At 34.8% G+C, this 13,365-nt stretch overlaps 1 protein-coding gene across 2 annotated transcripts in view; it reads left to right on the top strand.

Annotated features, from left to right (window-relative positions):
* The first annotated feature begins 2,868 nt into the window (after positions 1–2,868).
* The window catches only part of LOC117120242 (transcriptional coactivator YAP1-like), a 37,368-nt gene continuing 26,871 nt past the window's right edge, over positions 2,869–13,365 (top strand). For both annotated transcript variants that reach the window (XM_033265258.1, XM_033265257.1), the window contains exon 1: positions 2,869–3,718. In XM_033265258.1, coding sequence (XP_033121149.1) covers positions 3,318–3,718 — 401 coding nt within the window. In that variant the 5' untranslated portion in view covers positions 2,869–3,317. The remainder of the gene's footprint in view (positions 3,719–13,365) is intronic.

Below are 13,365 nucleotides of genomic sequence, written 5' to 3'. Positions count from 1 at the left end.
TTTGCTAGAAAAGGGAGTTCTCCCGAACCATAAACCCCCCACCACTGGATACGGGCCTGGGTAATGATAATGTTTGTGACGACGACAATAATAATTAGATAATGATGTTTATGTGACAGGTGATGAGCATGACGAACAGCGATGATGATGACGACGATGTTTAACATTAAATGATGATGATAATCAGTGTTGGCCGAGGGTGACTCTAGGGGGCGGGGCCAGGGTCCTCGTTGGAGAGATCTCCCCCACCCTAGCCCCTATCTATTAAGAAGCTTTAGAAACCTTTAAATTATCATATTTTTCGTCCCTGGACTTTTGAAATGTTTTGAGCGACGTCCACTTGGCTCTCGTCGGGGACATCGCCCCCTACCCCCGTCGGGCAAATCATGGCGCCACCCCAGTGAAGGCCCCAGAAATTTGCTGCCAGGGATCCAACAACAAGTTCCAAGCAAATTCTCTGCCTCTGATAGGATCCAATATCGATTGAAGTAAACCCCTGGAGGGGTCAAGTGGTACGTAAAAATGTACCGTACTTTTTTGCAACTGCAACCACAATAACCCGGTGAACTCAATTGGCTTGTCCGACCATGGTTCGAATGACGGGAAAGTGCTGGGGCCCAAGATACCTCCTCTGATGATGTTGTTCATGATGGGTGATTAATGATGATGAATTGATTATGCTGAAAACTATGAAATTAACACATGGAACCTTCTGAAGTTGTATCACGATGGACCCGTGGGCTACAGACGAGTTTCATCACAGTATTAGTAAAAGGCGAGGTGATAAGTATGAATACAAGCGCTGCGGACCCAGGGTTTTTGGATGGATCAAACCTAAAATATCGGGCGGGGGTGGGGTGGCTGATAACACTGATAGTAATTGTTACACTTTCAAATTCAATGCATGCCGCGTCTGAACATGGAGGAAAGGCTCTGAGATTGATTTTGTTTTTTTGTGTTATTGATGTAACATCAGGAGGAGGTGTAGTGGTAATTATTTGTTCACCGATCATAGGCCTAATATTAGAACTAAATAAAGTCGGTACGTTTTCTATTTATAGAATCTAAGTCTTTTATTAAAATTGTATATCGAGATTGAGGGCCTAATTAATAGACCGATTTATACATTTTAAGGGTTCTGATTGGTTAATATCATCGTCCGCTTTTTACACGCTTATCGACATTAATCAAGATAGAACACCGCCAGCGATTTATTATTTTTTATTATTCTGAAAGTTAAGGAAAATGCCACGATATTCGTTTATGATATTGTTGGATTTGATGCCCTGGTTCTTCATAGAACACGAGAAAATTGTCATACTCAGCCGTGTCAATACCGTAAAACCTCGAATAGAAGCACAATTGGCTTAATCTCGAGAAGAAGCCCATCTCGAATAGAACCTCCTCTTGCAAAAATAGCCTCGAAAAGATTCTTTTCAAGATAGCACTATGGGCTTCTTTTCGAGATAGTACAATCAGGGACTTGTTATAATAACAACTCCCTGGTACAATCATACACTGTACATGAATTTCAAATAAACAAAATAAATTAAAAACATGCTTGGATTATACAGTTAGGTGATATAATGCCGGTTAATACACTCCATGATACACCATGATTGCAAAAGTAGCCCCGAAAAGAAACCCAACCAAAGTTTACACAAAAAAAAAAAAGGGGCCCAGGGCGGTATATTTGTGATGAGATAATAATGAATGATAACAATGATCAACGGCTTTGCTGAAATCGGGATTAAACAAAATATAAGCATGAGGAAAAAGAAAGGTTCGATAAAAACCCAGTAAAAATATATATTGGCGCTCATTATACAGTTGGGTATATAGGCGGATATTTGAATCCACCCCTTTCATGACCATTCTATATTAGTGGCGAATCCAGGAAGAGAGGGGGCTTAGGGGAGGGACTTTCACACTAAGGAGAGCCTATACCAACCACGGTTGGGCTGAGGTAGAACATTTATGACTAGGCCTATGGCACCTCTATGACCGGAAATGGCACTCTCAGCCAGACAAGATTTGAATATAATTTTTTCTCTATATTTTTAAAAATTTACTTTGCCTAGATAAACATAATATAATTTGTGAAAGAGATTCAATACTGTTAAAAGCAGACCAACTCAACGAAAATATACAAAGGGACACTAGAGGGGAGAGCGGATATATTTTCCCACGGTTGTTAGCTCATATCGTAACATTTACAAATATTTTGTAGGCCTACAAAATGTGATTATATCATTTATAAATAGCTGCATCCATGGTTACCATGGCGCAGATCGGGACCATCTCTGCCAGGGGCTTACTTTGAATGTAATAAACCATCGAGAGAAAAAAAAAATAAACATTGGACAATGCTAATTTTTTTTATCCCATGTGGAAAGTTAAATAAAAACCGAATCAAATTCTTCTTGAAGAATATTAAAATGGTTGAACATAAAGATGCTTAAGAGCGAAATTATGATTAATATTTATAATCGAAACCAGAACAGGCTTTTGGTGGTCAGCGTCGTGAGGAGATATCGTGAGGAGACTGGCCCCACCCTTGTTTCGAAAAGAACCTTGTTAAACCAGGTTGTAACGTGACGTCAAGATAGAAAAGTAAACTTTGGCCAGAAAAGTGCAATGCAAGAACCCCCACGTCGTTTCGTCATTTTTGTCTTGCCCTCTCTGTGTACGCAGGCTTACTGTACAACCAAGTGGAGTCGAATAACTCTCTGTATCTTCATCCGCTTATGTTCCCACTGATTCTTACGCGGCGTATAAACACTTATCTGCCTTTTAATTTGTTCTACTAAATATCATTAGCATATATTATTGTGAAAAATAGAGATAGTATACTGTATTCTTTGTTTAAAAGACAATAATTGTCGAACTATTTTCTTTTGTGTGCAATTGGAGTGCGGAAGTGCACAAAATCATTAGGTCGTTGACCCAAATTTGGTGGCAAAGGTATGTTGGTAGCTTATCGAAGTACCTTCCACACAACACAGAGCAGAGAGTACCATTGGTGTAGTGAGAGGTAGCCAGAGACGTACGGTATCGCGACGCAAAGTCATCGGCGGTTTCAAACATCGTTTCCAGTAAAATTCAGGATTGATTCATGCATTTCATTGCGAGGTTTTATTGTTTGAATGTAAATTAAGACTACCGATTTGTGAAATACACAGGTAACGCTTTCAATTGTGTAATAAAACGGGCGATTTATATTTTTTAGTGCTAGGCCAGGCTTAGCGGCTGTCATCAGCAAGACGTCATCAGCGTAAGCACCACCATCAGGGGTTGGTCAACTTGAATTAACCAACATGGATCCAAAACATATTGTTCATGTACGGGGTGATTCGGATGTCGATTTGGAAGATTTATTCAATAAATCGTTAAATCCTCGTCAACTCGATCAAGTTAAACAGCCACATATTCCATGGACCATGCGTAATTTACCCAAATCATTTTACCAAGAACCAGATATTAAGCCATTGCATTCAAGGGAATCAAGTGCTGACAATTCGTCTAGGTTATTTGGTGTTCATGTTGTACATAACAGAGCACATTCATCACCGGCACAAATGCAAGAGATTGATCGCAGTACGCAAGATCAACATACGCACTTACGAGAACAAAGTATTGACGTAACCACAGATGATATGCCGTTGCCCCAAGGATGGGAGATGGCGAAGACGCCGCAGGGACAGCGATATTTTTTGAAGTAAGTTATTTCTCATTTTGCTCATGATTTTCTCTTCCTGTTTCAGAAAAATACTGTTTGATTTAAAGAGATGAACCGGTAAAGTGAAACCTTGTTCTTTGGTTGAAAACTAGGACATATTATGGAAGAAGGGGTCTAATTGTGCCTCCTGTGTTAAAAATTTGAGACAACTAAAGTTGATATGATGTTCACATAACACTTAAATATAGTGACTGAAGGCAATTGTGCTCCGTCTTGGAGACACCATTCTCTGCTGTGTATTGGCAACAAATTATCCATATACATATTGGGTAATACTGTATACGCACCCACCAACATTCATTCATATTATAATGGAATATATTTTGTAATGCTAGATTTTAGTATTTTGCTTATTTAATACAAAAAAAAATTATTTGGTGCATGCTTATTTGAGAGCCATATTGTAAAGTTTGGTTTTATGTGCAGGGATTTTAGGAACTCAGTTAAAATTGGATGGTACTGTATGACAGTTTGGAATTGTGAATGATTAATGCTCTACCAAAAGTGATGCTTGCTGGTAGATCTGCCAATGCTACCCTCATAGTGGTGTAGTGTGTGTATGTCCGGGAGGTCATTTACGGTCTTACTGAAATTCCACCTAGACCTCCACTCTCCTAATTTTTATATCAATCAAATATAGTTTAACAAGCCAAAAAATGTAAGATAAAAATATGACAATGCAAGTTTGCTGTCGGGATGCACTTTGCCTACCTGTGCCTTGAAGCATTATCTCTTATGAAACTTTTAGAAACTACTGAATAAATTTTTTTAGTAATAGTTTTCATATTTTTGACTAGGGCAACTGGAGAGTGCTTGCAGGGGTCATCCAAGGTTAATTATGATGATGCTGATAGTCTCTTGCAAATGATTTAATAAATGAAATATTTCCACTACTCTGTCTTTATTTGTTTGTGTTAAATAAAATTAATATCGTGAATGGATTGTTTATAAACAGCTTGACCTTGTCACAATTACCAATGTCAACAAATATTATCTTTGACCTCTGCCCAATGTCCCCCGCATAAACTAAATTCTCTCTTGATGAAAATATATGTTGGACTAGTGACGGGCTTAAAAATGAAAGTATAAAGACTGTTTGTTTATTTGGTGCCGATGTTCCAAAGATTACAAAACCTTGGGGTATAATACATCGCTCATTTCTTATAATGCTGGTTTTGTCTGACTATGAAGAGTGCAATTGTGTAATATGGCCATATAAACGGCATACTTGTTTACATCTGATTTATGCTCACTGATTAGAACTCCCTTGGACAACTTATTACCAGATATCTCTTCTTTGCAATTCCCTTTCTCTAAACAAGTTCTAAACAAGCCTATAAAACACAGGCCAATCAGTCCGTATCTTGCCCTGTACATAACATCGCTGTTTTTATTGAGGTAGTCTGATAGAAGAAATAGTATAACACACACGTTAGTAGATGCATTTCATCTATCATTAATGTGTTTAGTGGTTTTTTCTTGAATCTAATTCCAGCTTTGATTGCTGAGGGAGTTCAATTCGGAGTTCACGGTCAGGATAGGAGTAGCAGCGTCTGCAGCAAAAGAAGCTGTTACTGTTTATCCAAGCTGCCTCACTCATGATCACAGACTCAATACATTCGTATTTGGCATTTGTCAAATTATACATAGATCTATTGCTTAACTGTTATTAATTGAGATGTAGTAATCAACAACAATTAAATGATGTAAACGGATATAATGTACTCTGAAGAAAATTGCATTAAAACTTTAAAAATACATGATACTTCAGTAAATTCAATAATAGATATTAATAAAAATATGTTTTTTGTTTTATTATGTTTAACCAATATAATTTTAACTTGGATAATTATATTATTTTAATCAAATTCTTGTTCATTTTTAACTTAATGCTTAATGTTTTTAATATTTAGTAAATTTATTATTTTAATTAAAGTCTTGTGCCTCCCTAGTAAAATACAAATTTGAGCTGGGGCACCAAACAGTAATGTGCCTACTGTACATTATTGTATTTTTGCTTCAGACTTTGCATGTGTCATCTTCAATAAAGGAGTCAACTCAAAGGTTGGATGTCCTTAAATCATTCATAAATAGGTAGTTTTTAACACATTCACTAAGGAAATGAATCGTGTAATATAGCTTAGAACACATCTTTCTCCAGCTCATCTCTTGGGCCTCATCCATTCATTTTTTTTATGGCTGACTGTAAGAGAGTGTGGATGCAGAATATTGCAGTTCATATGTTACTACACATAGAGAAAATAGCATTTTAAAATGCTTCCTTATTTAAAATGTAGTGTAGTTCATTTATTAACTAGAAAAATGTATTAGGTATTGTGGAAACTTGAACCAGGCCTAGTTCACTGTTGATTAAGACAACAGTGAAAATGAAAATGTATTGTATTGTTTAGCGGTTGTTGTGTTGGTTTTTAGATTTTTATTAGAGCAACTGAAGAGTATAAGTATTACTGTAACATTGCAATTCTCCGTGTCCATCCACATTGATATTTTGTGGGACCTGCATAAAATATAAACATGCTGAAATGTCTTTTTGGATGTGATTTGTAACGCTTGACCTCATTCAGTGATTTAAGTGCTTGCTTAGAGTAGCATTCCCACATGGAACATAATATCTTGACGAGTCCACATTATCATCCAAGACATTAAGTTGAAAATATAGATCCTGAGCTCTCTGTCCAGTGATTAGCTGTTATCCATCTTAGACCAATACTAGAAGGACGTACAGTAGACCCTCCACGAGTAGACATAATTTTTAGCCTACATTCATCCATGTTACAATTGTAAATATCCTGAACTCTATCGTGTGATTAGCTATTGCTTTTATTTTTTTTAATGCAGCACTTGGCCGCATTTGTATCTATACATGCGTTCCATTACTGTAGATTGTTCATATACAAGACAGATGTGGCCTGCAAGAGCGCGGCACCTTAATGCTTAATGTAATGGGGCAGCGGTTCACAAAATTTTTGGCTAAAGACCCAAACGGATGTCCAGACAATTTGCTGTGACCCACTTACTGGGACGTTAAAAAGCAGATACAGTACTCAAAAATTGGTCATTAACAGGTTAACAAAATTGAAGTAAAATGTTTAAGGTACTTAAAACACACTTTCGTTGCTATCAGCAAAATTTATCATGATGTAAAATTCTTGCGACCCTCTAATTTATTTGGCAACGCATAACAGCTCTGTACAGTGTAATAGAATATGGAGTTTCAAGCAAATTTGTTCATGAATGGAGTGCTCACAAAGCAGTCCGATAGCATATGTCCTAAAGCCTTGCAGTCATCAAATCTGCATGAGCCTGTGCAAAATCAAGTACAGTACTTGGCAAGATAACATTTTGAATAAAATGATTTTTTTTACAATTTTTATCCAGCGCAGAATTTTATAAAGTTGAATAAATAGCTGAACTGAGCGAAGTTCATATACTGTTCAGCACATTAAAACAATGAATAAATAGTTCATTTCATGTAAGTAGTGAAAGAAGGACATTACAAAATGACCCATATCCAGATATAACTGATTTCCTACGCAAACGTACGGTACCAGTGTTTGTAATTAACTCTCAATTTATCATATTTGTGGATTTTTTTTCAAGGAAAGTAGAACTCATCTTCTATTAGTCAACTAAGTCCTATTTATGTTTTCTACAACATTTTTTTAGTAATTATGGATACTGTAAGCCTATATTTAATAAATAATTTGGATTCAATTTCAAAATTTTAAGATTTTTAATTTATGTTTTTATTTTGTAAAATGAATAACCTCATATACTATAGACTAATGTATCTGCCATAATGCTGTGTATTTTCTATTGTAATTTGAAATAGGACATAAAAAGTTGAAAAGAATTGAACAATTTAAAATAACGTTGAACCACTAGAAAAGGACACCTTTCGGATAGAGACAAAATTTTCCTCAAATATGAGTGTCCCTAAAAACAATTACAAATCAAGTCTACTTCGTGAATACTTACCTGGATAAACTGACAAATTGCCTATTCTTTCAAATCAAATTTGATAATTATCATATTTTATAGTTTTTGCATTATTGAAAGTGGATGGACAAAAAGTTTTTAGTCTTTTAGTTTTTATTTTTATAAATTTTATACATTATATTTACTGTATACAGAGTTAAAAAGTTTGATTCATTTTCCCCCAATTGCTTCTCTGTTTCCTTCTTTATATTTCGAGTATTGTATTGTTATGATTTCCTTGCATGTCACAGTTTTATATTTTCCTACTGTGAGATTTGTGGTCTCTGATGAAATGCAAATACTGTAATTATACTGTATAATTTATTAACAGTAGGCCAACTACAGGTATAGAACTCATCAGTACTAACAGTATACTTTGCCTATTCAACTCATTCTGTTCGTGCTGTGGCCAAGCTAATGAAGCGTGTAACAAACTATAGGGGACAGGGTTTGATCGTAAGTGAGGTAGAGGCGGGCTTGGATGGGTATTGTGTGCTATCCCACCTGCTACTGAGGTGCGTTGCAGGTGCTAGTCTGCAGAAGAAAAGCGTTGTTTCTGCTTGGTGAACTCAGTAAACAGGTTGAGAAAGTTTGTGCATTGTTTTTAATGTGATTGATATGCACTTGCCTTGTAGTTGTTTTATTGTACTGATTTATAACGTGGAAAGAACAACTATTTTTTGTTGAGAAAATTTTTAGTAATTTCATGAATAATTACACTATTTTTTTTCTTTAATTAAATAATTATTAGGCCCCATAAAAAAAATTACTAGTTTATCACCTCCTCCCTCATCACGTTTAAGGAAATTCTGATTTATTTATTTATTTATTTTTTCAATCAACATATATTTTTATATAACGGTCGTTTTTCCATCTTTTTTCATTTAAAAAGTTCTGGATTTCTTGCAAATATGTACTGGTACAACAAACACATATTTTTTAAATATAAATTTGATTCCATTCTTATGACTTTTTATATATGTGTCCCTAACCATTGATTTACTTGTGAACATTGATAAAATGGGGGCGAGGTTAGAAAAAAAAAAAAAATCTTCCTCCCTCATCAATTTTTATATAGGGTGCTAATAATTTATTTTTTTAAGGGTCATATTTGCTTCCAGCTGAATACCTTAGATACATTAAAATTATAAACGTTTATTTTATATTGTTTTGAGTTCTAGGTACAGTAATTACAATTATACATTATTGCTTACTTGGTAATAAGTTTTGTCTATCAATTAAAAATTTGACTAAATGTAAGTCTTTATACAGTATGCATACATCCATTATGATTTGTGACATGAGGTTTTGTCAGTGAATATGTTGGCAACTAATTTCATAATTTTAAAGAAATAAGTTAATGATTAAATGTGGATTTTCCCCCAAATTTCAACACAATAGCATATTAAAAAAAATAGAATTAATTTCATACTGTAACTTCCAACTTCAAAACAATATATATATATATATATTTGCATTAAAAACATTTATTTCTATTTTTATTTGGTTTGTGGTTAAAAAAAAATCATAATTTAATCTTAGATCTACAGTCGCACTGACCACTTTCAGGACAGGAGGAAGTTTCTCAATGAATCAAACCAAAATTCTTTTTCAGTAAACTAAACCAAGCATTTCAGACTGATTTTTGTTGGCAAAACCCACATTTCCGAAGTATTTTGTTTGAACAATAAAAATTGCACTTTTATTTCTTTTTAGTTCATAATCTACAATGTACTTTGCAGTGCTAGTATCTACTGCCAGAGTATACTATGCTAACTATACTTTGAGAAACCGCTTTTGCAATCAATAAAATTCTACTGTATATTCTTAGAATTTTATATGGTATAGTGAGGGTTTGCAAGTTTGAAATTCCACAATCGGGAGAAATGTGCTTTCTTAACATATCTAAATACTTTTTGCTGTGCCCATTGGCACTGACTTCCGGGAGACAATTGATAATGCAGTAGTAAAAACTTGTCAAAACATGCAATTATCGTTAATTTTCAGAGATAGGTTCTTTTTCGGGAGATTCTTGTTTGCTCGCTGGAAGGTGGGCCCTTCCCAATTTCTGGGAGACTCGCATGACTCGTGGCAGACTTGGGACCCCTGTAGTATATAAAAGAAATAAAAAAAATCTCTGACACTGTCAAAATACTTGGTATTTAATAGTTGTTTTATGGCCAAATTAATTTTTTTTTGACACAAGCTACAGTACAGTATAAAATGAACGTTGAATCATGGTCTCCCTTTCTTTATTTGGAGTAACGTTCATTTTATGTTATTTAAACATAATCAGTGCATCTGTAATAGTACAGTATAAAATATCCAGAAAATCCTGAATAATGTATGGTTGCAACTTGCAAGCGATAAGTTCGGGTATGTGATGAGCAAGTTTATGAAGGCAAGAGGTGCCTCTGCCCACATTTTCCTGCCAAGTCTTCTGGAAATTTGCACAATTTCCCGCTCTCCACAACCAAGTATTTAAGGCGAGTTTAATGGCCTAGCGGTTAAGGAGTGCGGCAACCTACAGCTTTAATACAGTATTGGCGCTGGTTCGAACGGCACACTCTACTATGGTTCGGGAGGTGGAACAAGTCTTCTCGGATAAGGACTATAAAGTGTAGGCTCAGTATACACAATTGGCTCATATGCACTTTAAAGAACCCAGTACATCTTTTGAGAAGAGTAGGGGGTTACCCCGGTGTACTGGTCCATACATCCCCTGTTGTCTTGATTTAGTTCACTTTTTGGCATATCCTTGGCCATAGTGCCTAAATAAATAAATTTAATCTCCCATAGACTAACATAACAGTGGCGTGACTACAGGGGGAAGACATATTTTTTCCTGCCAGATAATTTTCTAGCCCTCCCCCTGCTAATACAGTATAATACATTGGGAGAGCCAGAGAGACACACCACAATTCATCAGGGAGAAAAAAAAATTATAAGTCTTTCATGTTTATATACGTAATTTATAAGATACCTATTGGATTTTTCATTCATGTGGCCTAGTAATTTGATCTATTTTATCATGCAAATCCCATGATTTTTAACTGGCGGTACGTTAAATGAGGCAAATTTATTCCTAGCCTAGTCCTAGATTTTAAAATTCTGGAGCACTTGAACAAATTTGGGAGACTGGAAGATAGCATGTAAATTCGGGAGACTCCTGATTGAATCGGGAAGGTTGGAATCTTTGTATTTTCCCTCCAAAATTTTACCTTTCCCATCACTTGCACCCCTATCCAAGATTTCAGACACTGGTGCCGCCACTGCTAACATATCTCTGCTAATTCAGAATGCTTATGCTACTGCATTGTATACAATGTGTCTCATTAAGTCAGCTACGTATTTCACCACCACAGAGCAAAATACAATTAGATTTTAAATCTTGTTTTGAGTACTACATTATGCCTTATCACATACTGAAGTTGTGAAATACATTGCACCATTTAATAGCCTGCCACAAAAATACCAATACTGTTGATTTGTTGATCTACTCCAGGTAATGTTTTGTTTTAAAAACTTATTGAACCATAACAGAAAAAGTTTAGGTAATTGTCTGATTTATTATATTTATTTAACAGGTGTGTAGAATTGGCAATGGATTTAGCAGGTGGTACAGAGTGAACTTCAAATTACAGTGCCTGTAGTGTTATATATTATTGTTAACCATTATTTTTTTTACCATACATCCTTGATTCAAATCCCCAAGGATGGGGATGGAAATTTCCGATAAACATTTACTCACTGTAGATGTTTTTAGAAGCTTCCAGCAAAATTAAAGGTTTGATATATCAAAGAAGTGCATAATGCAACATGTTGAACAGTGAGAAATAATATAAAATAACTTTAAAACCAATGTACAGGAAAGAATCACATTTACCAATTACTGTATAATGGTTGCTTGGGATCACCTACAGATAAGACATGTCTTCAAATCAAATAAATAGTTTGGTCGTTAAGTGAAGAAGAGTGGCACAAATTAATATTTTGCCTGTAAATTAGATTAGATTTATTCATTGAAAACTATTAATAATGTACGAAAGTCCAAAGATATGGGCAGATTGGGCAGTATAGAGTGTACTGCGTTCTTTTTACATGAGCCATATTGTACATTGGACCATTTGCTTAAAGATCTCATCCGAAAGATGGTACACCTTTTTTATACGTGCGTCTTAGCCCTGTAGCTTAAACGCAAGGAGAGCAGCAGATGGATTTGAACCGGGTATGTACCAAAAGATCTCTATGGATCAGTGTACAAACAGTAGCTACAGTATCCACCGCTGTAGCCAGCTGAGTTACAGTATGCTGTTGTAACACGAAAGTCCCAAGACTAAAAATTAATCGTTGATACTATTTTCTTTCAGCCGGATGTGACTCCATTTAGACAAGATAAACATCCTTTGAGAAGTACTCTAAGTACTGTTTAATGTTAATCATTACAACAGATTAGATTTTTTTATGGATAAAGGTTGTTTACCTTTTAGACACTATATCTTAATCAAATTTTGCGTTACAACTCTGTCTCCTGTGTTTTCCGGTGTTTAATTTGTACCTACAGTGCATTAAAACTAGCATTAAAGGTGTCCCTATGGCAATAATTAATAAGATAAGGTGCATCTGGTAATTGTTTGTTTATTTTCATATTTAACGAGGGTGGTCTGTTCAGATATCTCTTCATACCCAATGGCTGTAACCAGATATTGCCATAATTAGCCACATAATGTACTGAGTTATAAAGTAACTAGGTGGACCATGCTAATTATACAGTGGAAAAAATGGCCCAGGAAAAAATGGCCCAGTAAAAATGGCCCAAATGACGAGTAGGTAAAAATGGCCCCCAATGAAAAAATTCAGTAATAGAAATGATTTTTTTTTTTCAAATATTTAAATACTATAATAAGCAAGAATTGAATCAATAACAAATACAGTTATATATTATAATACAAATACACAACAGATGCAAATAATGTACTGAGAGATTATCAGAAAACAACGGCCATTGAACATTTTTTGATAGTTGAAATAAGTTTTAAAAACGTTATTCCACTAACAAAGTAGAGGAATGACATACATACAGTACTTCAACTACCAAAATATGCAACTCATAGATAACCACAAAATTCACTTTTGTTAAGTATCAAATGAAACTTTACATAAACAGTGCAAATAAACAGTAGTTAAAGCATTGTGTGTTTGAATGACAAGTTCATGTATGGGAAAAGGGAGGCTTACTTTACTTCAACAAATGTTCTGCTTAGAGTTACTTCAAAGAAGTATTTGTTAATCAAATATTGTTTTTAAAGTAAACTGAATAATTAGGAATACATTTGTTTAAGCAACTTATTTAATTGCATACTTGGTTTCTACTCCCCGCCAAGTAAATTTAAGTACCTAAAACTATACTAAATAATGTAAACTGAGATACTATATTATATACATAGTTATGTAAATATGGCAATTATGCTAAGAATTAAAATGACGTGTAATTGTGAGGGTAAAGTAATTATGGTAGGATCAAATGGTATTGCTAAATCCCAAAAACCTCCTAAAACACACTGTAGAAAAACCAAACAATTCAATTGTGATTGACTCACTTGGTATATCAATAAGAAAATTAAATA

The sequence above is a fragment of the Anneissia japonica genome, unplaced genomic scaffold, assembly GCF_011630105.1.
Source record: "Anneissia japonica isolate Jap-2015-1 unplaced genomic scaffold, ASM1163010v1 scaffold288290_len239259_cov183, whole genome shotgun sequence".
Classification (NCBI taxonomy): Eukaryota; Metazoa; Echinodermata; class Crinoidea; order Comatulida; family Comatulidae; genus Anneissia; species Anneissia japonica.
This window is presented reverse-complemented; position numbering and strand designations above follow the sequence as displayed.